Source organism: Microcebus murinus, chromosome 9 (genome assembly GCF_040939455.1).
Source record: "Microcebus murinus isolate Inina chromosome 9, M.murinus_Inina_mat1.0, whole genome shotgun sequence".
Classification (NCBI taxonomy): domain Eukaryota; kingdom Metazoa; phylum Chordata; class Mammalia; order Primates; family Cheirogaleidae; genus Microcebus; species Microcebus murinus.
This window is the reverse complement of record NC_134112.1, coordinates 81,460,061-81,485,547: the sequence shown is the minus strand read 5'-3', so window position 1 is coordinate 81,485,547 and position 25,487 is coordinate 81,460,061. Positions and strand designations below refer to the sequence as shown.

The following is a 25,487-nucleotide window of genomic DNA, read 5'->3' as shown; positions in this document are numbered from 1 at the left end:
TATGGGAATGGAGGTGTGGCCTTATAGAAGCACTGGAGTAGGTACCAGGCCACCTGGATTATGCCTCAGCACTGACTGTATGATCTTAGGCAAATCATTTCCCCTGTTTCCTAGAAGTTGAACTAGCTAATTTTTTTTTTTTTTTTTTTTTTGAGACAGAGTCTCGCTTTGTTGCCCAGGCTAGAGTGAGTGCCATGGTGTCAGCCTAGCTTACAGTAACCTCAAACTCCTAGGCTCAAGTGATCCTACTGCCTCAGCCTCCCAAGTAGCTGGGTCTACAGGCATGTGCCACCATGCTCGGCTGATTTTTTCTATATATATTAGTTGGCCAATTAATTTCTATTTATAGTAGAGATGGGGTCTCCCTCTTGCTCAGGCTGGTTTCGAACTCCTGACCTTGAGCAATCCACCCGCCTCGGCCTCCCAGAGTGCTAGGATTACAGGCGTGAGCTACTGTGCCTGGCCTGAACTAGTTAATCTTTAAAATTGTTTCAGCTCTGACCATTCTATCTGTGATTTACTCGGACTTTCTCCAGTTGAAAAGAACTACCTCATTCTTTTTTTTCTTGTTGAGACAGAGTCTCGCTTTGTTGCCCAGGCTAGAGTGAGTGCCGTGGCATAAGCCTAGCTCACAGCAACCTCAAACTCCTGGGCTCAAGCAATCCTGCTGCCTCAGCCTCCCGACTAGCTGGGACTACAGGCATGCGCCACCATGCCCGGCTAGTTTATATATATATATATATTAGTTGGCCAATTAATTTCTTTCTATTTATAGTAGAGACGGGGGTCTCGCTCTTGCTCAGGCTGGTTTCGAACTCCTGACCTCAAGCAATCCGCCCGCCTCAGCCTCCCAGAGTGCTAGGATTACAGGCGTGAGCCACCGCGCCCGGCTTGGTTTCGAACTCCTGATCTTGAGCAATCCACCTGCCTTGGCCTCCCAGAGTGCTAGGATTACAGGCATGAGCCACTGCGCCGGGCCCCTCATTCTTTTTAATGATGAATAATAATATTCTATTATAAGGATGTACCATCATTTATTTAACCAGTTGGTCTTGTATTAGTGGGCATTTAGGTTGTTTCCAATCTTTCATTATTATAAACAATGCTGCAATGAATAATCTTGGACTTGCATCATTTGGGATGTGTGACTGTAATCCAAACATTGCTAACTTCCCTGCCTGAGATACCCTAAGGGAGGATCCATATTTAGTTCCCTGAAAAGAAATGGATTAGTGAGTAATCAAGTGAAGTTTTAAAGTTTTCAAAGAGAAGTTTTAAGTGAGGATAAGTTGATTGTGACTGCCTTTTCTTCAGAGCTCAGTCTCAAGAGTCCCAAGAAAGGTACCACAGTTCCCTCCCTGAAGATAGTCTCAGTTGCCCATGGCCTGGCTCTCCTTTCCTTTTGATAAGCCTTCTCAGACAACTGTAACTAGCCCCACTTCTGCTGTCACCAGATGCTGCCTGGAGCTGACACTGAAGGCACACATGCTGGTCAGTGGCTCTATCAGGACAGCCAAGCACCACTGTTCTGTCTCCTCTGCTTGCAGCAGCAAGCTCTACCCATAGCGCTGCTCTAGCTTCTGCCTTGTTCTAACTCAGCAGATAATCATTTTCCCAGCAGGCCTTCAGCTCCATGGTACCTGTTCAGATTTGCCAGACTCAAGGGTTTTTTCTTTATGTTTATGTTCATTTAAGGCAGGTCACCTATTTTTTTCTCTCTCTCTTTTTTTTTTTTTTTTGAAAGATGCAGCATACTAAGCAAGATGTAAACCTGTGTGAGGAGACATTTTGTGAACAGCAGTACACAGTCACATTCTTCAGTACTTCATATTAGCCAAAGCAAGACCTTCACTTACTTTCAATTAGCTAAAGTTAAAAAAGAAAACATTTGCCCAAATTCCACTCTCACAAATAAATATTTGTTTGTAGTACACCTTGGGTCTAAAGGTTCAGTTCAGGGACCATCTCCAAAACACTATGAAGGCTATATTCTCAAAGATCCATCCATAGTTCAGCTGAGTAAGCCAAGCCAAAGAAAAATCCAGGCTATGCCAATTATGTAGACAATTAACTCAGATGATTAAGGGAAGAATGGAGTATTTCTTCCTTCTAGACTGAAGATATCAAATTGGTTAGAATCTGAGCACAAAAAGGGACTTAGTTGTTCTCCAATTTCGTCATCCACAGAAGCAAAAACTGAGGCCCAGAGAGGGGAAAGAGCTTGCCCAAGGTCATACAAGTATCCAATCTTATTTTTATTTATTTATTTATTTTTTTTTATTTTTTTTTTTGAGACAGAGTCTCACTTTGTTGCCCAGGCTAGAGTGAGTGCCGTGGCGTCAGCCTAGCTCACAGCAACCTCAAACTCCTGGGCTCGAGTGATCCTTCTGCCTCAGCCTCCCGGGTAGCTGGGACTACAGGCATGCGCCACCATGCCCGGCTAATTTTTTCTATATATATCAGTTGGCCAATTAATTTCTTTCTATTTATAGTAGAGACGGGGTCTCGCTCTTGCTCAGGCTGGTTTCGAACTCCTGACCTTGAGCAATCCGCCCGCCTCGGCCTCCCAAGAGCTAGGATTACAGGCGTGAGCCACAGCGCCCGGCCTTATTTTTATTTTTTAATTTTTTTTTGAGACAGAGTCTCACTCTGTTACCTGGGCTAGAGTGCTGTGGCATTAGCCTAGCTCACAGCAACCTCAAACTCTTGGCTCAAGCAATACTTCTGCCTCAGCCTCCTGAGTAGCTGGGACTACAGGCATGCGCCACCATGCCCAGCTAATTTTTTCTATATATATTAGTTGGCCAATTAATTTCCTTCTATTTATAGTAGAGACGGAGTCTGGCTCTTGCTCAGGCTGGTTTCAGACTCCTGACCTTGAGCGATCTGCCCACCTCGGCCTCTCAGAGTGCTAGGATTACAGGCCTGAGCCACAATGCCCAGCCCTTTCTAGTTGAAATTATGGAATCCTAGACACAGAAGGCGATTTCTGAGAGAAAATTTGGTTTGATCCAGTGCTTTCTGAACTTCTTGAAGACCTAATAGTAGAGAAGCCCTTTTTATGTTCTACTATAATTTCTACTTCAAAGCAGAAGGTAAGTTTCTAGCAAAAACAAAAAAAAAAAAAAAAAAAAAAAAACAACAACAAAAAAAACCAGTGAGGTTTACTGCTTTAAAGTGGAGCATTTGACTGAGTTCCGTCAGCCAATATGATCAGACTGAGCCCTTAAAAAAGAGATTCTAAGAGTGAGATGTAATAGTATATCTCAACCTCCTCAACAGCTTATTGAAGTCCATAAGTGACAAACGAGCTCTGCACTGAGAAATCAAAATTATTAATATTAATTTGGTTGTTTTATAATGAATCTAGGAGAATTTTATAGACCAAGGAAAGTTGAATGCTCATCTAATGACCTGACCTCTCTTCCTTTTATAGATGAAACTCCTATATCCTATAGGAAACCTGCTCAAGATCCCTTATAGTTATAAGTGGTAAAGTTAGGTTTGTCTGTCTTTTCTATACTACCAACTATAGTCTATTTCTTTGATTTATGCTTCAGGTTTCCCATGCCATGTTAGCCCTGCATTTATTTAAAACTATTGTGAAAACATTTGCTAGATCTTAATACTTACTGATTGAAAATTCGCAATTTATAGTGATTTTCCCTCTTTTGATCCATTTCTCTATTATGGTTTATATAACTGAAAATGAAGTCATATTTTTATTTTAGATTTTCTTTTCTATAGAATGATGTGGGAAAACCCTTATCGTATGGTTTTCTTTTTTTTTTTTTTTTTTTTTGAGACAGAGTCTCACTTTGTTGTCCAGGCTAGAGTGAGTGCCGTGGCGTCAGCCTAGCTCACAGCAACCTCAATCTCCTGGGCTTGAGTGATCCTTCTGCCTCAGCCTCCCGAGTAGCTGGGACTACAGGCATGCGCCACCATGCCCGGCTAATTTTTTATATATATATCAGTTGGCCAATTAATTTCTTTCTATTTATAGTAGAGACGGGGTCTCGCTCTTGCTCAGGCTGGTTTTGAACTCCTGACCTCGAGCAATCCGCCCGCCTCGGCCTCCCAAGAGCTAGGATTACAGGCGTGAGCCACAGCGCCCGGCCAATATCGTATGGTTTTCTGATAAGTTACTGCTAGATTAAGGATCTAAGGATCTAGATAGCATAAGAGAGTGATAGTTCTCAGTGAAGTGATAAGGTAAGGAGGAAAGAGAGAAGAAAATTCCAAGATTATAGGCCGGGCGCTGTGGCTCACGCCTGTAATCCTAGCACTCTGGGAGGCCGAGGCGGGCGGATTGCTCAAGGTCAGGAGTTCAAAACCAGCCTGAGCAAGAGCGAGACCCCGTCTCTACTATAAATAGAAAGAAATTAATTGGCCAACTGATATATATATAAAAAATTAGCCGGGCATGGTGGCGCATGCCTGTAGTCCCAGCTACCCGGGAGGCTGAGGCAGAAGGATCACTGGAGCCCAGGAGTTTGAGGTTGCTGTGAGCTAGGCTGACGCCATGGCACTCACTCTAGCCTGGACAACAAAGCGAGACTCTGTCTCCAAAAAAAAAAAAAAAAAAAAAAAAAAATTCCAAGATTATATGGGAAACTAACAAATTACATGTGCTCCAGGGAAGTGATCTGGCATGTGAGTCTGAACAATCACCCCAGAGATTCTAATTTCCTCAGGAACCCATTACAGAAATAGTGACCAACAAAAAAAAATAGATAAAATGCTGAAAAAAAATTTCCATGGTCCTTCCTCTGTATAAATACCTCATGGAAAATGAACATATACCTTATAGTATGTTTGCATTATATCTGCAATAGAGAAACAATAATGCTAAGGTAACATTGGCTGTAAATAGTGACGGTGAAGGTTAGAACAAAGACTCTATTTTAAAGAGTCATACACCATTGGTTGAATAATGCCTGAATGGAACGCTACAGATTTTAACACTTAAACATAAAGATTACATCCCAAAAAGAAAACTAAAACCAAAACAACAAAAACCTTCTGGGATGTCTGGAAATATCTACATTAGGAAATTATAAAATAAATAAAGGCAGATGAAAGGAGCTGGTATATAAATTTAAGTGATATGAACATTTCTAATAAGTCTTTCTGAATATAAATCAAACCTAAATTTGAAAAATTTTGCAATGATCTACCTTTTTAAAATTAACTTAAGTGGCCGAGTGAGTGGCTTACGCCTGTAATCCTAGCACTCTGGAAGGCTGAGGCGGGCAGATCTCTCAAGGTCAGAGTTTGAAACCAGCCTGAGCAAGAGTGAGACTGTCTCTACTAAAAAAAATAGAAAGAAATTAATTGGCCAACTAAAAAATATATATAAAAAATTATCCGGGCATGGTGGTGCATGCCTGTAATCAATCCCAGCTACTCAGGAGGCTGAGGCAGAAGAATTGCTTGAGCCAGGAGTTTGAGTTTGCTATGAGCTAGGCTGATGCCACGGCACTCTAGCCAGGGCAACAGAGTGAGACTCTGTCTCAAACAAATAAATAACTGTGAAATAACTGTGAAATTAATAATTTCACTTGCCTAGATCTAAAAGGAAATGCCAAACATTTCTTTGCAAATGCTTAGTTATGCAAATTATGACCTACTGCTGACTCTCCCCAGCTATAAGGCTTTGGACATGCTTCACCACTCTTCCTGTTTCCTCATCAGTAAAGGGATTGGGCAAGATATAGACCAAGACACTTCTAGCTCTGAAACTCCCTGATTCCATAAATACTGCCTTCTCATTCCATCATCTTTAATCTATGGGATAGCTTGAGCAGTCACACTGTTTAAAATATGCCCTCCATTGTATCTGATACTGCTGTTATTAAATCACACTCTAGAAAAAAACAAGCACTTTGAACTTTGAGTTGGCTTTGCAGCAGTGACAATATTTTCACACAAAATTTTCCACTTTTTTTTTTTTTTTGGCCCAAGTAAGATAGGAAAGGAAAGGAGGATGAGATATAATCTGCATGATTTCTCTTTAGAGTTAACAGGCCCACAAAGAAAACAGACCTATAACCTTACCTTCATTTCACTGTACTTGAAAGCAGTGGTTTCTAAACATTTTTATTGCATATATCTATCATAAAATAATTTTTGTGTATACTCCTAAATACATGTAAGTTTTATAAATTATAAATGTATTCTTGTAATAACATTGTTATATACATATAAATAAAATAAAAAAGATATTAATATAATGCATACAAAAGATCTAATATCTTCCATTCCCCAAACCGTTACCTTGTACACCCTACATTTCATACCACTGCTCTAAACAGCCACCCAGATACTAAGCATTCTACAGTACATGCTGAGGCCATATCAACTGGCTTTTCTAGCAACCTCCTTTCAAAGACCATACCCAACTTCCACAATAATCATACATTCACCATCCTTTAAGTTTGGAATTTAATTTTTTCCTAGCTTAATGGAATGAATTTAAATACAGATTTTAGAGATCCATAAGTTTTAAGCCTTCCTATACCAAGTGGGTGGGAAAACTACTCAGTACATGGGTAAGGATGACCAATCTAACGATAATCATTCTGATAAAATGGGGAGACTTCAGAAATTAATATGCCACTAATTTTGCCTTTATTTCATGTTTATCATGCTGTGCAGCTAAGAGTTCCAAATGAAGTTGAATTGAATTCAGTTAAATTCAGAAAACTTAAAAAATATGAATCAAGATTACCTCTGCCCAATAATTCCACTTCTAAAATTCTATCTTAAGGAATATCTATCTTCTTCTATCAGAAGATGAGGTCAAAGATTCATGTGCAAGGATGTTCATTTTGGAGTTATATAGGGAGAAGTGAAATAAATGTCCAACAACAGCAGAAAAGAATCATTTTTTAAAATTAAGTAGAATATGTGTAGCTATTAAAATTATGTCAAGATTGTTTAATAAGATCATATTGTGAATATTTAAATTTTACTATATCAAGTGAAACATAAATATATAAAATCTTTATTTTGTTCAATAATGTTTATATATATGAATGAATATATATGGTAATTGCAGAGAATATTAACAGTGGATATATGTAGGTGGCATAATAGGGAATTTTTATTTTCTTCCACATACTTTTCTGTATTTCTCCAATTTTCTGCATTGATTTCTATATATTATTGATTTTATAATCAGGAAAAAACTTGAAATGTTATTTAAAGAAAATCCTATACATTTAAACACCCAGTACATTTTCTGTGCTTGCAATTCATTGAGACTGAAAAAATATAAATCTTACTCATATAAACATTAGTCTTTTTCTGAGTACACAAGTCACCAGTTTAGATAAACAAACCATTGTACTGAGGACCTATGTGGAGTAAACTTAACTAGTTACTGAAGCCCAGGACTGCGCTCAAAGCAAATAAGAAAGTCTGTGGTTACTAAATGAGACCACTAGGTGCCACTGTTGCTTCACAGAGAGGAGTAAAATACTTTGTTTTTTAATTAAGAATAGATACATGCTTTCATTCTTGGATAATAATAAAGTCTTCTTAGAAAACATGTTAATCATTTAAATAATTTTATGCTCATATCACAAAAAGTCAATTGGAAGAGATATGAAAGAATAGTTCCCATCAATTCCTATATGTGAACCAATGGGGTTCAAATTAAGAAGAGAGAACATATATCAAGAAATAGATTCAGGCCATAAAAACTGACTCTATGTTCTGAAATACTCTACTGATACTAAAAATTTAATGCTACTGTGTACCACTTGAGGACTGAACTCTGATCTTTTTCTTTTGCTCAAAATTCCTTTCCTAAGGGGGCCATATGAGTCACACTCACAAATGTAAAATCCCACTAAGCAGGTTTTGTTAACCAAATATAGAGTGGTTTACTTTCCAACCTGATTCCAGTATAGCATTAGTATCATCTAAAAGATAAAGTCCCCATCTTAAGTCAAGCATCCTAGCAGTTCCTTATCTTAACTTGAAAGATTCTCCTGTCTGGATCTCCCAGAGTGCTCACACCTTTATCTTAAAGTAAGCATTTCCTTTCTCTGATCTTGTAGATAAAGCCTAACTCTCTCAGCCAATTGTCAGCCAAAGAATCTTTAAACCCACCTATAACTGGTAACACCTCCCCTTCAAGATGTCCCACCTTTTTGGGCCAAACCAATGTATGCCCGTATCCCCTGAAATGTATATAACCAAACTATACCCCAGCCACAGCAAGGCTTCTTGGGAGTGACTCTGGGCCATGGCCCTCAAATTTGGCTCAGAATAAACCTCTTTCAAATATTTCAGAGTTTGGATTTTTCCATCCACATGCTGTTTCTGTGAAAAATGTATTCTTCATTCCAAATCTGAGGTAGGGATGTGTGTCTCTACCCTGATGGCTACTTTCAGCTGTAAGGTCTTGGCAAGTTATTTAACTTTTCCATCTGTAGAATACCATTAAAAAGTGAATAGCACCATGTACATATACAGGGTTAGACAATTACTTCTCTGCAGGAATAAAAAGCTTCCAACTTCTTTGGCTGTTGAGACCACATTTAAATATGACAGGGAATCTTTTTTATTTATTTTATTTTATTTTATTTTTTGAGACAGAGTCTAGCTTTGTTGCCCAGGCTAGAGTGAGTGCGGTGGCATCAGCCTAGCTCACAGCAACCTCAAACTCCTGGGCTCAGGCAATCCTCCTGCTTCAGCCTCCCGAGTAGCTGGGACTACAGGCATGCACCACCATGCCCAGCTAATTTTTTCTATATATATTAGTTGGCCAATTAATTTCTTTCTATTTATAGTAGAGACAGGGTCTCGCTGTTGCTCAGGCTGGTTTCAAACTCCTGACCGCGAGCAATCTGCCCACCTTGGCCTCCCAGAGTGCTAGGATTACAGGCGTGAGCCACTGCGCCCGGCCTTGACAGGGAATCTTTGTCCTACTGGTAAAAAAAGATGCTAGCTTTGGTGTCTCAGGACATGTGTCATTGGACCATGGCTAATTCAGGGTCTATTGGCCAGGTGTGGTGGCTCACAGCTATAATCCTACCACTCTGGGAGGCCAAGGTGGGAAGATTGCTTGAGCCCAGTAGTTAAAGACCAGCCTGAGCAAAAGCAAGACCCCAGTCTCTACTAAAAATAGAAAAATTAGCTGGGTGTGGTGGCACGTGCCTATAATCTCAGCTACTTAGGAGACTGAGGCAGGAGAATCGCTTGAGCCCAAGAGTTTGAGGTTGCTGTGAACTAGGCTGATGCCACGGCACTGTAGCCCAGGTGACAGAGCAAGACTCCATCTCAAAAAATATAAATAAATAAATAAATAAAATTTAGGGTCTGTTATGTATGAAGAGTAGACTATGACAATTCACTTTATCCACTGGGCATTTAGGTTTCTCATCTTTCAAAGAAGGAGGTTGGATCAAATGGCTCTTAAATCTCCTCCAGCCAAGAACCCTATGGCTCTCTAAAACTTGTACCACAGAGGGCATCATTCTATTTTTGCATAATATACTATACTGACAACCTTTTGCAGAAATTAAAGTTGGGGGACAAAGGGTTGTAGCACCCATGGATGCCATCATTCAATCATTTGAGCTCTTCCATGTAGCAGACATGGTGCTAGACTCCGAGGATATAAAATGATACCATCTCTTTCTTTAAGCAGTTTATGGTTAAATTGAGAAACAAATACAAATAAATAATTACAATGCAACAGGATGAAGGTATGGATTGTGTTATATCTAAGGAGCTGTGGCGATAAATGATAAGGTAGACACTTGTCTTCAATAAGCTGCTAGGCAGTCAGATTCATGGAATTCAGAATAACTCTAAGTGACTTTTCTCATTTGCCGAGAGCTATTTTCTTTTTTCTTTTCTTTTTTTTTTTTTTTGAGACAGAGTCTTACTTTATTGCCCAGGCTAGAGTGAGTGCCATGGCGTCAGCCTAGCTCACAGCAACCTCAATCTCCTGGGCTCAAGCAATCCTCCTGCCTCAGCCTCCTGAGTAGCTGGGACTACAGGCATGCACCACCATGCCTGGCTAATTTTTTGTATATATATTTTTAGTTGGTTAATTAATTTCTTTCTATTTTTGGTAGAGACGGGGTCTCGCTCAGGCTGGTTTCAAACTCCTGACCTTGAGCAATCTGCCCGCCTTGGCCTCCCAGAGTGCTAGGATTATAGGCGTTAGCCACCATGCCTGGCCTTCCTAGAGCTATTTTCAAGATGAGAAACTTTCTGGACTATCCTTCTGTGGCTATATCTATTTTGCCTCAGAGAGACTTAGGGAAGGTATTTTCTGAAGTACACACTCCTGGGTTTTATAATCTATATGAAAATAAGAAGTGAATTGCCTGTTGCACAGCAGAAGGAAGACAGATAATTGTTTGTGCTCTACCAGAAGAGATTCTCCTGCCATTTAGCATAGATATTCACACCCAATTTCAGTCCCAGTATCTTTCTAAATTCCCTCTCCTCAGTGTTTTTCACTGGCCCTTTCCTCTTCTCTGCAAAATGCTATGCTCAGTTTTTCCAAATCTTTCTCAACTGGGTCAGCAGCTTCTAAACCCCCCACTGCCTCTGTGTTCTTGCCAATATGCTTCCATTGATCTGAGACTTCCAAACCAGAGCATTAAGGGGCTGGAAAAGAAATGAAAGAGCAAATGCCAATCTTTGCCACCTAGCAATTTCAAAGGCTACCAAATCCCCATCTGCTTACCAGGCTCTCAGTAGTAAGCTCCGGCAAATCCTGGATGGTACAGCAAGGGTAATCCAGGACCGAGATGCTGCAAGATACAGAGATAAGGACAGGCTTTAAGTAAATGGCAAGAGCAGTACAATGGCTGTATCTGAAAAGGGCAGGAGTTATTTCTCTCCCGCAGGCTCCATCCATTTCCCAAATTGCTTAGTGACCTCAGCTGAAATTGAGGGCTCTAGTGCTGGGCAACTCCAGCTGCAGTCTCCTCTCCTCAGTCATGAGAGGAACCCATGAGTTCTTTTAGGCTGGCCCCTATCTGGCAGATGCAAAAGAGAACAGAAAGATAGCCTCTTTTCTTAGCTCTCCTCGCTTCTTTAAAGGAATATATAAACTTGAGTGCATTTGTGTTTCTGCATTTAAGTATATGTGTGAATATAACTGCTCCCAGAGATGCTGCCCAAAATCATCCACTTAATAACCATTTGATGATGTGAGGATGTAACGAAGACCTCTCCTGTGTCTCTCATCAGATCTTTCTGAAAGCCAGAGCTCCCGGGAATGATCATAGAAGCCACTCCTAAAGGGAGCTTGATATAGAGGCAGCTTCCTGCAGAGGGCCAATCTAGTAGCTCAAGAATGGTAACAGCATTGTCCCCAAAGCCAACAGTGGGGGACTACAAAGGAGCTGCAGGTTCTGTGGTGAGCCCAGGGAAGTAGGCATGAGTCAGGAGGGTAAATAAGGCACTGCATGATGACAGGGCCATAGTCACACAAAAAATTACAGTTTACAGTTCTCTTTCTTTTCTCTTCTCCCTTCTTCATAGATACAGTACAGAATTTGGACTAGTTATTCGCCAATGCTCCTTCTGGTCCTGACATTCCATGAAATTTTAAACACCAATCTATCTAAACTAGTGCAGTTGGAAATATATAAAGGATGCTGGCAAAGCAAGGGCTATAAAGATGAGTATGGGGTTTCATGGACCTGTCACTACATTTTAAAAATCAAAACTTCTATATAAGTAAAAGACAATGATTTATTTGGCTAGAATTGTTTACCTTTGTCCACAAAATGCAGACAAAGATAACCTGGGGACCAGGGTAGGAGAGGTGTCAGCTTGCGAGGGCAGTGGGTCCACCTGTATTGTTGTTCATCATCTAGATTCGCTCTTTTGGATTCTCCCAGGTTGCTAGTTCTGTACTACCCCATAGGGTAAACATTCTTGGCTGGCTCATCCACCTATCTACCCACCTCCCACTGACAAAGCCCCATGGCAAAGTAGGTGCTGGCAACCAGGAAATGGCAGGAACTCAAAGATGGATTTATTCCAGTCTCTCAGTGAATTGAATTCTAGCCTAAGGGGGCATAAAATAAATTTACAAGTATCTAGAATGTCTAGATTGTAAAAGCCATGAGGAAACTGTGTAATAATGAGCTATGAGTGTCCAAGTTCTCAGAGATCATTCCAAAGTAAAACTTATAGGTGGTGCACAAGAGAACCATCTTGTTCAGGCCAACCTCAACAAAAGGTGTAGTCCATCACTACCACTCTTCTAACTCCAAATTGAACCCAGTGGACATCTATTGAATTGTCTGCCCTGCCTCCCCCAGGCCCGTGGGCACAGAAGGGGCATTTAGTTTCTGTACTCCACTCCCCCAGCTGCAGTGGATTGAGGCATGGGATAGACCTCTAACTCAGGGAATCTGAAAAAGGGAGAGTCAATTCAACCTTTGAGGTAACACTGTGACATGTTTCACTTGTGTGGGCATATTTCAGCAAGCAATCTGAGATGCAAACAAAGCAAACTAACAAATTGTCAGTGAGAGAGGAAACTGGAGCAGAAGTACAGAGGCCTGGCATCTGTCCTACAGATGGAGGTGGAAGGCTTCCTGGACTCCCCACACCATAAGCCAACCTGAGGTCCAGAGCTACATTGCTGTCCTAGGTTCGTCAATATGACACATCTAATTTCCTCCTAACAAATTCCCTGTTCTGTGGCTCTAGTCCAGCTGGTTTTGGTTATTTCTAACCAAGAGTGTTGACTGATACACATAGTCAACTGTGTATCAGGTGACTGATACACACAGCATGCAGCAGTGGCCTTGATACAGGCTGATCTACAATTTCATTTTCCCTGGTAACCCAATTAGTATGTCTTAAGGGCTTTTTATTTTTTATTTATTTTTATTTTTTGAGACAGAGTGTCACTCTGTTGCCTGGACTAGAGTGCCGTGGCATCAGCCTAGCTCACAGCAACCTCAAAGTCCTGGGCTCAAGCAATCCTTCTGCCTCAGCCTCCCAGGTAGCTGGGACTACAGGAATGCGCCACCATGCCTAGCTAACTTTTTCTCTCTATATTTTTAGTTGGCCAATTAATTTGTTTCTATTTTTAGTAGAGATGGGGTCTTGCTCTTGCTCAGGCTGGTTTCGAACTCCTGACCTTGAGCGAACCTCCTGCCTTGGCCTCTCAGAGTGCTAGGATTACAGGCCTGAGCCACCGCCCCCGGCCGGCTTTTTAAAGGGGGTCAGTGCATAGGTCTCCACTTAGTTGGGAAAAAACCTATTCTCCATGCTTCCCCCCCAAAGCTAAAGTGTTTAAAGCACTCTCACATATACTAATCTTAGCCAATTGTTATAAGAGTTCTATGATATAGAGAAGGTATTCTCATTTTAAAGATAAAAATACTGTGGCTCAGAGAAACAAAGTGTCTTGCTTAGCTTACATTGCTAGCAAGTGGCAGATTCAGGTCATGAATCCAGGTCTCCTGACTTTAGGTTCCACGGGGTGTGTGTGTGTTTAAACTACATAAAGGAGGCTGCCTCTCCATGGTGGAATTTCAGGCAATACTAACAGACTGGTACAGCAACATCTCCTAGCACCTCCTTCTCTAGTCACCCCAAGTATGAGATCAGCCTTCTTATTCCCACTTTAGGAACTGATTCTGCTTATGATACTTACTTAAGGGTCTCACTAGCATGTTAATTTTGAGCAAGTCAATTAAACTCTCTGCATTTGTTTCCTAATTTGTAAAATGAGAATAAAACTTTTAATAACTCTTAGTACTGCTGAGGAGATTAAATGAAATAATGAGGCTGGGTTTGGTGGCTCACACCTATAATCTCAGTACTTTGGGAAGCCAAGATGGGAGGATGGCTTGAGGCCAGGAGTTCAAGACCAGCTTGGGCAATGTAATGAAACGTTGTCTCTACAAAAGAAAATTAAAATAAAAAAAAATTTAGCTGGGCATGCTGGGGTGCGGCTATTGTCCCAGCTACTCAAGAGGCTAAGGTGGGAAGGTCTCATGAGCCCAGGAGTTCTAGGCTACAGTGCAATATGATTGTACCACTACACTCCAGCATGAGTGACAGAGGGAGACTCTATATCTAAAATAGTCAAGGAAAAAAAAAAAAGAATGAATGTGAAAATACCTTATTTTTTTGAACTATAAATCAATCTACCTAAGTGTTTATTATTTACCTTCACTTACAAATTTTGTGTAACACTGTGGTTTACAAAGCAATATAATTGTTCCAACTTATAATTTATGGTAAGATCAGGGGTGGCCAAGCAAGCAGGCTGTTTACAAAAAGCCATCTCCTAGATCTTTCCGCCACATGCCAAAATTTCATCATTGCAGCTTCATTTCTTTAAGTCATGACATTTTTCCATTTTCAAAACTATTAAAATATAAATACCTCTGTGAAGAGGCCAAACCATATACCCTATCAACTAATACTTCAAGGAAATTAAATTTAACAGTGACAACTCTAAGACAGGAGGGACTAGGGACCTCAGGTGAACTGAAAGGCTCAGAGATGATATAATTTTCTCAACCACTCCAATGAAGTCCTTTGAGATAAACCTACCCAGTGTGCATACCTGTTTTTGGCAGTGATGTATGACAAGATATTTTGATTGAAGAACTTCAGGATCAAAGGGATGCAGTTGGCAAATACCAAATGTTGTGATACGTATTCAAACTGAATTAAAAGATCAAAGCAGAAAAGGGGGAGAATAGAAGGTATACATGAAAAAAAGGAAAGTACAAATCTAATTTCCATGAATTCCTAAGAATATCCACTGTCCACTTGTGTTATCAGTCTTCCTGTCTGGGAAATGGGGAGATTTATCCTCAGCCAGTCCCTCCTATAAGGAGGCAGACAATCTGCAGTATGCTGCAAACTCCCGACTAAAGCACAAAACAAGCAAGCCAGAAAGAAAATCCCAGTTCAATAAATAGAATGAATTACTGTGAGATTTGTTCCTAAGCCCAACAGGAAAGGAAGGCTCCCTAAGGAAACTGTTTTCCATACCAAACCTCTGGCTCATAATGTTGCAAATGTGATTGATATAGCAGGGACAGGTGCAGCTTACTCCTGGCAACTGTAGCATCATTCAGTCAGGACAGGGACAGCATACAGTAACCAAATGAACCACTGGAATGTGGGCTCCAGCTGGAGTCTGTCTGGTATACCATATTAGCCCTAGTACTTAGAATATCAGTAAGTATTTTTTTTTTTTTTTTTTTTTGAGACAGAGTCTCGCTTTGTTGTCCAGGCTAGAGTGAGTGCCGTGGCGTCAGCCTAGCTCACAGCAACCTCAAACTCCTGGGCTCAAGCGATCCTCCAGCCTCAGCCTCCCGAGTAGCTGGGACTACAGGCATGCGCCACCATGCCCGGCTAATTTTTTTATATATATATCAGTTGGCCAATTAATTTCTTTCTATTTATAGTAGAGACGGGGTCTCACTCAGGCTGGTTTTGAACTCCTGACCTTGAGCAATCCGCCCGCCTCGGCCTCCCAAGAGCTAGGATTACAGGCGTGAGCCACAGCGCCCGGCCTTAAGTATTTTAATAAACGAATGAGTAAGAGCCCTTCAGCCAACAGACATCACACTGAGAAGAAGTCCAAGATGTCTTTGATGGGCTATACAGCAGTACATGGGGGCTCCATTTTGCTCTCTTGAATCCAGATGGGGTATGTATATAGGAAGACCTAATGGGGCAGATGGTCACAGAGCTGTGTCATGGGGTTACGTTAACCATGATAGACTGAGGAGTACCAAACACAGTTTGTTTTCAGATCCAGAATCTTGTATGCTGGGACAGTACAGAAAAGGAGTTGAAAAAACAGAGAATGGTGGTGTTTTCCATACCTAGCTCTTTCTGATCACCAAGAAGTAGCCAAGGCAGCAAACAAAGCTACCCTCTGCCCCTAGGTATATAGTTAAAGGTGGGGAGTCAGCTTGCGCCAAGACTACTTCCCTCTTCTGCTCATTAATTTCTCCCCAGAAGTCAATCCAAGGTATTTTCCAAAGCCCCAGAGAGAACAGCCAACACATACCCACTATCAACTGATGGAAAACCTTTTTCAGTTTGAGATGTGCCTGTGGCCCTATCAGGATTCACTGACACACACTGGCAAGGCCTATCAAGCCACCCATCTTTCTGGTTATCAATCCATATACTGCCTACCAAGGGAAGCAGAAGTAACACACATTCACAGCTCTCTATTCTTTCTCCACCAGAAACACTATCCCCTACCCACCTCTACCCTCCCAGCCCTGCTGCTGTTCAGCAAACATCAGAAGAAGTGTGAGCACCCAGGACACCCTAACACACCCAAAGATGTCTTTGAATGTACTGAAGTGTTCAATGCTGTGTGTGGAAATTAAACAAACGAACAAAATGAGTATACCAAAGTGGAGAAATACCCTGGTTGTTAGGCCCACACACAGACTTTGCAGGAGCCTCCCTGCACCCTGAGGACCTTCTCTTCTACCAGCAAGCTTGATTCTGACTTCTTAGGAAGAAAATGGGATGGAGCTTCTAGGCGGGAATGAAAAGCCTTCCTCTTCTCCCTATGGTCTCCCCATAGACGGGAAGCATCCATTCACTGCCCCCATCTTGTCCCTATACCTTGGCAAAGCCCATAGAACCAAGTCCAAACTCCTTAGCATGGCAAGCAATGCTTTCATGGGAAAACAGGTTCTTAGTCTTTTTTAGCTTTGGTTTCCTCATTTATAAAACAGGCATTGAATAAGACTATTTTATAGGGTTGACCGAATTAAATGAATCCCCACCCAAGCTTAACAGGGTGCCAGGCACATTATAGGTACTCAATAATCATGTGCTGCCATACATATTATAATCTGTTCCCTGCCAACCCTTCCAGCTTCATGTGTCACCAGGCAATCCCCATCTTTTCCTACCAAAGGCAGAACTCCAGCAACATTTAATTGCTGTTTCCAAAAGTACTTTGCTCTCTCACTTCTGGACTTTTGCATATTAGCTTTTCTGCTTGAAAAGCTTCCTGTCTTCCTTCTCTAACAACTCCCATATCCTGGCTAACATCTGTTTCTTTAGGATTCTGGTTAGAAGTTACCCCTTCTCCACCCCAAGTTGGATTAGGTATTTCCATAGCAGCCAATGCTTATCTGTATCACAGCACTTATCACTCTATAATTGGCCATTTATATGTCTGTATCCTTTAGAAGACTTCAAGGTTCTTATGAGCCAGAACTGTGCCTTATTCACAATTATATCTCAAATGTCAGAAAAGTGCTTCACATATAGAAAAGTACGGTCAACATACTTTTCTCCCCTTTTTGTGAAATGTTTGAATTCTGTCTTGTACTGTTTCAAAACTGGCTAGGCATTATACGAAGAAGCTAGAGATTCCTATCCACAACCCTGGGATAAGGATACATACATCTATACCTCTTTAGGACAGTTACTCACTATCCACTCCAAACCCCTACCCTAAGGAAATGCAACAGGTAGCTGGATCCCCTGAATGAGGACAAAAGGCTAAAAGATGCTACAAGGGCCCTTGCATCCCTACTTTGGGAGATAGGGCCTAGAAAACACCTAAGATCTGTGGAGAAGCTTTCCTGGATGCTCACCTGGTAAATATGGTTAAGTTTGAAGTGTTTGAGGAGTAGCAGGAGCAGGGCGGAGATACTTTTTACAATGATCTCCTTGTGCCTGTTCACATCGATGCCTAGCTTCATGCTCTGAAGAACAGTGATGCTACAATGGAGAGAGGAGACATCAATGCAGAGGGTGGCCTTAGAGGCAGGCCTACAAGAACCAAGTATTTGGGTCTAATACAATATATACAAGAGAACCAGAACTTGGGAAAATTGAAATTCTGTGCTAGGGAAACCTCCAAGAGTTCCCAATTACGAGCCTGTCTGGGGTAAGCTCCACTGATCTGTTTCTGTCTCTCTCCTTTGGCAAGCTCCCATTGGCAATATCCACCCACATACCTGGGCAGTCAGTTATTAGCAGTAGCATTACCCTCCAGACCCTTAGTTCTGAGCTAAAAAAAGAGCACAGCAGAGAGCCATTCAGGAGAGAGGGGGTACTGGTGGTGGAGGGGAGATATCTTTGGAGATAATTCCTGTAAATGTTAAGGTGGGGTAGGGATTAGAGAGACCCTGCAGACAAAATAGCTAGTATCTAGCAGCTGTCCCAGTTGAAGCACTCACGGCATCTCCTCAGGCAGGACATCTGCCAGGATGTTGATAGAGTCTGTCTTAGCCTTGGAAGTGGGAGCTGCAGCCAAAAGAATCTTAAGCAGAGCAATCTGGGAAGTAGAAAATGAGGAAATTCATCCCTCTTCATCCTACTCAGGGAGTGATTCTTCAACACCTCAACAGCCCTATGAAAATTATTTTAAAGGCTTTCTCTAATTTCTTCCCTCAATGACCAAATCTCCTAAGCATCCAGAAGGATAAATGGGTGCCCAGTCCTGAGAGGCCTGCCTGTGAGGCTAAGGAGGGAGCCATGGGGAGTTCTCCTAGGTTGCTCTAAGTCTGCTCTTTCCAAGGGGAAGGATGGAAGGAGCAAAGTAGGAAGGACAGTGCATAGAAATAAGGTAGGAGGTATAAGCTCAACTCCTCCTACTCATTTCCTTCCCAGACCATTGGCATCCTCCCCAGTCTCAGCCTGAGGCTATCTAGGACATGACAGACAGCAGCAGATCTCAGAGGGACTACGGTACTTATCTAAGAGGACGGTTCCCAATGTATCCTATAAATCCTAAAATGTATCCTCAACAGCCCTATGAAAATTGTTTTAAAGGCTTTCCCTAATTTCTTCCCTCAATGACCAAATCTCCCCAGCATCCAGAAGGACAAATGGGTGCCCAGTCCTGAGAGGCCTGCCCGTGAGAATAAGGAGGGAGCCATGGGGAACTCACTCTTAGGCTGCTCTAAGCTTATTTTCCACCCCTCCCAAAGAAGGACTAGGGAGAACAGCACCTTCAGAGGAGCCCTGAAGAAAGCTCAGAATTTTCATATGTCAGAGAATGCCTTGCTAAATGGGCGAAGGCTCAGGAAATAAGCTCAAATGACGTGAAGCTCAGCTTGAGACTGCTTTTAACTGTATATTGCTTGCAGTAGAGAAGGGCAGCTCTGGCCTGGCTGTCTCCTTACCATGTACTGAGGGAGGCTATACAGCATGCCCTGGTAGAGGATTTCACATGGTGTCTCTGGTACCACCTCTTCTCCCTATGGCAGGAAATACAGTTTGTTCAGGCTACTTTCCAAGTGACCAAAGGCTACATTTTCTTGGTTGTGAGGGATGGCATGAAAAGAGCACTAAGCTGGATAGATGTAGGTTCCTAGCCTAGCTGTGTTAATGACTCACTGTATGACCTTGGATAAGTCACCTTCCTTCTCTGAGTCCTAATTTCCTCTTCAATAGGATCAGCGGGCTGGTCTGGATGACCTCTCAGGGTTCAGGACACTGGAATAGACACCCCACACAAAAAGACTTCCCATGGTGTCAATCTGAGGCCAACTGAGAGCTCTGGAATGCTCTGTAAGCCTGGAAGGAGAGGTGGGTGGCTCAAAAATAGTAGGGGTTAATAAGGAAGCTGGGTAACCTATAGCTTGGAGAGATAGGAAGGAACATTAGCAGGGAAGCTTTTAGGTGGATGGAAAGTTTTCTTCCCCTCTGCATTAGTCCCCACGACATTACTTTCTCCTTTTTGACCAGCCCCCTCATGCACAACCATCTCTGTCCTTTTTTTTTTTTTTTTTTTTTTTTTTTTTTTTTTTTTTGAGACAGAGTCTCGCTTTGTTGTCCAGGCTAGAGTGAGTGCCGTGGCGTCAGCCTAGCTCACAGCAACCTCAAACTCCTGGGCTGCAGTGATCCTTCTGCCTCAGCCTCCCGAGTAGCTGGGACTACAGGCATGCGCCACTATGCCCGGCTAATTTTTTATATATATATCAGTTGGCCAATTAATTTCTTTCTATTTATAGTAGAGACGGGGTCTCGCTCTTGCTCAGGCTGGTTTTGAACTCCTGACCTTGAGCAATCCACCCGCCTCGGCCTCCCAAGAGCTAGGATTACAGGCGTGAGCCACAGCGCCCGGCCTATCTCTGTCCTTTTGATGACCCCAGCTAAGCCTTTTTTTTTTTTTTTAGACAGAGTCTCGCTTTCTTGCCGAGGCTAGAATGAGTGCCATGGTGTCAGCCTAGCTCACAGCAACCTCAAACTCCTGGGCTCAAGCAATCCTCCTGCCTCAGCCTCCCGAGTAGCTGGGACTACAGGCATGAGCCACCATGCCCGGCTGATTTTTATATTATATATATTAGTTGGCCAATTAATTTCTTTCTATTTTTATGGTAGAGACGGGGTCTCGCTCAGGCTGGTTTCGAACTCCTGACCTTGAGCAATCCGCCCGCCTCGGCCTCCCAGAGTGCTAGGATTACAGGCGTGAGCCACTGCGCCCGGCCCCAACTAAGCCTTTTGTCAGAGTGGGGAGGCAGGGTCCTCAGATGCTCAAAAGGCTTCTGTGGCCACTGTCATCTTTGATCAATGCAGTCTCATTCCTCTCCCAACATCCCTCTATTACAGGACAAGGATCACTGTCATGAGACTCCAAAGTAGGAAAGAATAACCAGGCTTCTTCCATCCCACATAACTCAGCTGCTACTTAAATGGACACAAGTTTATTTATTAATTTATTTATTTGAAACAGAGTCTCACTTTGTTGCCCAGGCTAGAATGAGTGTCGTGGCGTCAGCTTTGCTCACAGCAACCTCAAACTCCTGGGCTCAAGCCATCCTCCTGTCTCAGCCTCCAAAGTAGCTGGGACTACAGGCATGTGCCACCATGCCCAGCTAATTTTTTCCATATATATTTTTAGTTGGCCAATTAATTTCTTTCTATTTATAATAGAGACGGGGTCTCGCTCTTTCTCAGGCTGGTTTCGAACTCCTGACTTTGAGCAATCCACCCACCTTGGCCTCCCAGAGTGCTAGGATTACAGGCATGAGCCATGTGCCCGACCTTGGACACAAGTCTTAGATGGACATTCAACAGAGCCTGGGAATACTGGCATGTTTCCCTTCCTGTTCTCCGAAAGGCCTATTTCATATCTTCCCTCTCCTCAAACAAAGCCCTCTACCCCACGACCCCTACACAGTTGCTGATCCCACCTCACATTTCATGGAGAAAACAGAAGCAACCAGACAGACACACTCTCATTTGCTCAACACCTATCAACCAAAAAGTCTTTGCCTTCCTTCTTGACATGAAGGATGAACCATCTGTGCTTCTAACAAAGGCCAATCTTTCACTAGTGCTCAGGATCCTACACCCATTCACTTTGTTGAATGCCTCAGTCCTACAATTATCCTCTTCCCTGGATCATTTCTTTTAGGACAAAAACATAGTCTAGTATCTCTAGCTATAAAACACCCTTCCTTGACCCCACATCCTCTGTCAGCTATAAAATCATTCCATTTCTTTCCTCTTCATCACAAAATTTTTATGTTGTCTACCTCCTTTTTTGACATCCCCTTCAATGCTCTCCAATTAGGCTTTCAGCCCCACTGCTTCACTGGGGGTTGCTTTTATCAAGGTCACTAGTTATCTTCATGTTGCCAAATCCAGTGGGTACCTCAGTTCTTATCACAGGTTATCAGCAGAATTTGACCTAGTGGATCACTTCCCTCTTCTTGAAAGACTTTCTTTTCTTAGCTTTTATGATATCATAATCTCGTGGTTTTCCTGCAACCTCACTGTTTTTCTTACTCTTCTTTTCTGATTCCTCTTCTTTCCTGACTCAGCCCTCCTTTAACATACTAGTGTGCCACAGAGCTTTGTCCTGGTTTCCATCCTCTTCTCTGTCTCCACTCCCTCCTTGGGTTATCTCAGCCAGTTCTATGGCTTTTGATACTGTCAAGTTTATTTCTCAAAGCCAGCACTCTCTCTAGAGCTCTGGACCGGTATATCTGATTGCCTGAAGTTCCACATGGGTCTCTATAATGGGCATCTAAACTTTGTATGACCAAAACGGAATGCCTGATACTCCGCCTCATGTTGGCAAATGATTATTATTCTTCATTCTTCTCTTTGCCTCTCTATCCACATCCAACTGAACTGCAAGTCTAGACAGCTATTCCTCTAAAATGTAAACCAAACGCATCTACTTTTCACTATCTTTACCTATTCCAGGTCAGCATCATCTTTTACCTTGACTATTTTAAGAGCTTCCTAATCTCCCTGCTTCCACTCTTTCTAGGTCCAGTCTTTACACCGAAGCCAGTGTTTTAAAAACATAAATCAGGTCAGGTGTGGTGGCTCCTGCCTGTAATCCTAGCACTCTAGGAGTCCAAGGCGGAAGGATTGCAAAAGCTCAGGAGTTTGAGACCAGCATGAGCAAGAGCAAGACCCTGTCTTTACTATAAATAGAAAGAAATTAGCCAAACAACTAAAAATAGAAAAAATTAGCCGGGCACGGTGGCACATGCCTCTAGTTCCAGCTACCCAGGAGGCTGAGGCAGGAGGATCGCTGGAGCCCAGGAGTTTTGAGGTTGCTGTGAATTAGGCTGATGCCACAGCACTGCAGCTCAGGCTAGAAAGTGAGACTCTGTTTCGAAAACAAACAAACCAATCAACTATAAATCAGATATCACTTCCCTGCTTAAAATCTCCAAAAGCTTCCCTTTGTACTGGGAATCAACTTCAAGCTCTCTAGCTTTGCTTACAGGTCCTCTGTAAAGTGGCCCTGGGTCACCTCTCTGACTCTATCTCTAGGACCCCAGCCCTCATCCCTGTATGCTGGCCACACCAGTCTTTTTTTTTTTTTTTACTACTTCCAACACTCTGGGACTGAGGAGAGGCATGCTGTCCCTTTGTTAAGGCTGTTCTCTTCACTTGGAATGCTCTTTCCCTGGATGTTCCTATGGCTGGCTCCATGTACCTCAGATCTTGGCTTAAATGTCAATCTTCTCAGAGTCAACCTACCTGACTGCCCAATCTCAAGTAGTCTACTGATACTTCTATCATGTCACCCTATTTAAATTTTCTTTGCTGTTATTTACCATTCTCTGATAGTCTTCTTTACTTTTTTGATTTTTTTATACCATGAAAGCAGGGACCTTGTCTTGCTTGGGACACAGTAAGAGCCCAATAAGCTGAATGAATACATGTGATAGCACTGCAGACAGACTTTCTTCTGCCCTCCTCCTGTGCAGGACCCTCTTGACTCACCAAAGACATGGGGCACTTCTCCAACTCTTCTTCATTCTTGATCTGCACATCTGCGATGGAGATATACTTGTGCTGGTGAAGACAAAAAAGACATCACTAAGGGCTGAGGGGCTCAATCACATGTGTACCAGTCTTTTACTTAACTTCCCCAACAAAAAGGAAATGTTCTGCTTATGGGTCACACTAAATAGACATAAACTCTTTGAAGGTAGGAGTCTTAGTCACCTCTGCATCATCAGCACTGGTCAAAGTGCTTCACACATAGTGTTTCCATATTTGTTGAAAAGCAGCAAATACTTAAGCATTTGCCTTCAAACAAAGTGCAAGGGAAAGCCAAGAATAGGCCCTGACCCTGGGCCACTGCCCTGAGAGTTTTGTTGTGTGTGCATGAATGCATGAAGTGATGACTCCATACACTTTGTGCTTATACATATAATGGATGTAGAGCAGACTCCTACTCAATCCTGGGCCTTTGGAAGTTAGTGGACCTATGGGCAAAGATAAGTGAATGGAAAGGAAGCAAGGAGTGGGGAGAGAGAGAGAAAGATGGAAAGAGGGAAAAGGAATGAGAACAAGAAAGGAGAACTTTTTTATCCATCTAAACCTAGGAAACTGGGTAAGTAAGAAGAGACCTGATTTTTCCTGTTTGGCCAAAATGCCTGCAGGAGAAATGCATAAGGTCCAGAAAGCATCTGGTATAAGAGCCCCACTCAGTATTCAGGATCCTGGTAATGTGACTTGCCTTGATGGCTCCCTACCCCTGAAGACTGAGAGCCCACTCTGGTCACCTGCTTTAAGGTCTTCACACTCTCATGGATGGGCCTGGGCAATCCAACCAAGGTATCTGTGTCCCTGTGAAAAGCCAGACACACCAGATTGTAAGCTTCAAAAGTACAGAGAACACTGATACCTTTTGGAGTCACAGGGACCATGCCACTTTCAACATCTACCCCCAGCACCCTGGACCTTCCTCTGCAAGCTCCCAGGCTCCCATTATTGCTTCAGGACACAAAAAGAACAATGGCACATAGAAGTGTTCCTGAAAATTAAGAGATTTGTATAGTCTCTTGGGGAGTCTTCTTGGTGTGGGAGTGGTATGTTCCTACTTAAAAGGGTATATAGCCCAACAACACTTTTGAAAGTGAAAGTCCAGTAATAAATAAAGCCTTCTCTATTTTGAAGAGGCCAGTGGGAAGGATTCACATGGGTGAGGAAATGGGGGAAGGTTGGATCTGTTCTGACCATGTCTCTTCTTCACAGAATTTTAGCAGAATTTTGCATTAGAGCAGGAAGGGTCCCTAGGGACCATCTAATCCAAAACTCTCATGACTAAATTAAGGCCCAAGAGGGATATAACCTGTTGTTTAAGATCCTGCACCTGGTTAAGAACACAAACATTCTTTGAGGAAAGTGGAAGAAACCCAATGAAAAAAATTCATGTAAAGCACCCAAAGTAGTCACTGAGAGTTGCCCACAGCCTGGTAGCTCTAGGTTGCATTATGACTACCAGGCAACATCCCTCATTCCAAGCCACCTGCTCCTCTGGATCCCAAGGAACCACTCTATAGCCAGTTCTACCATTTAGTCACTTACTGCCCCAAGGTGAATCCGATGAATTTGTTCCTGCTCATCTCCAAGAAGTGCTCAATGTCCTTCTGCCTGAGAGGATGGTGGACAGACCAATCCCAGAGAAGGAAAGAAAAGCAAACCTTGAGAGAGAGAACTTTTCTGGGCTCCTACCCCTCCAATAGGAGGACTGGAGCAGTTGGGGACGATAGCTGTCAACAGAGGGAATTTCAAACCCAGGAGTTCTGACTGCCAAACCAGCTTAATGAGTCTTGAATATATAGACTAGTCTACCCTGGGTCTTCAGTGATTCAACCCCAAAGAGCATAGTCCCTGCTGCTATTAAACCTACCTGACCTTTGGGGCCCAAGGTAGGCCCTTGGGAAAGGCCACCCGCTCAGCAGAGAGGGGTGCCTGTGAGGGTGGAGGTGGCACCAGAGGGTCCTGCTCTAGCAGGTCCAACTCTCCATCCAAGGTTCGTTCTCCATCACCAGCAGATTCCTCTTCCTCCTCTGTGGCTGGCTCCTCAGTTTTGAAGAGATCCCTTTCATTGTAGATGTCCAGGCTGTCCTGCTTAGTGAGGAGTTGCTGGAGGGAGGAAGCAGGGAGGGGAGATGTGCAGAGATCTCACCCTGGGCATCCTTGTCTGAGGCTGCTGCTACCCACAGGCTTCCAGACTTCAGGGAGCATGGAGTCAGAACCCAGCCCTTGTG

General features: G+C 42.7%; 1 protein-coding gene across 1 annotated transcript in view; it reads right to left on the bottom strand.

Annotated features, from left to right (window-relative positions):
• STRIP2 (striatin interacting protein 2) overlaps window positions 1-25,487 on the bottom strand; it is a 57,880-nt gene that overhangs the window by 14,986 nt on the left and 17,407 nt on the right. Inside the window, exons 10-18 of the mRNA XM_012789197.3 lie at window positions 25,127-25,362; window positions 24,802-24,867; window positions 23,997-24,060; window positions 23,209-23,280; window positions 19,137-19,211; window positions 18,189-18,286; window positions 17,601-17,727; window positions 14,576-14,676; window positions 10,715-10,781 (exon numbers count right to left, since the gene is read on the bottom strand). Coding sequence (XP_012644651.1) covers window positions 10,715-10,781; window positions 14,576-14,676; window positions 17,601-17,727; window positions 18,189-18,286; window positions 19,137-19,211; window positions 23,209-23,280; window positions 23,997-24,060; window positions 24,802-24,867; window positions 25,127-25,362 — 906 coding nt within the window. The remainder of the gene's footprint in view (window positions 1-10,714; window positions 10,782-14,575; window positions 14,677-17,600; window positions 17,728-18,188; window positions 18,287-19,136; window positions 19,212-23,208; window positions 23,281-23,996; window positions 24,061-24,801; window positions 24,868-25,126; window positions 25,363-25,487) is intronic.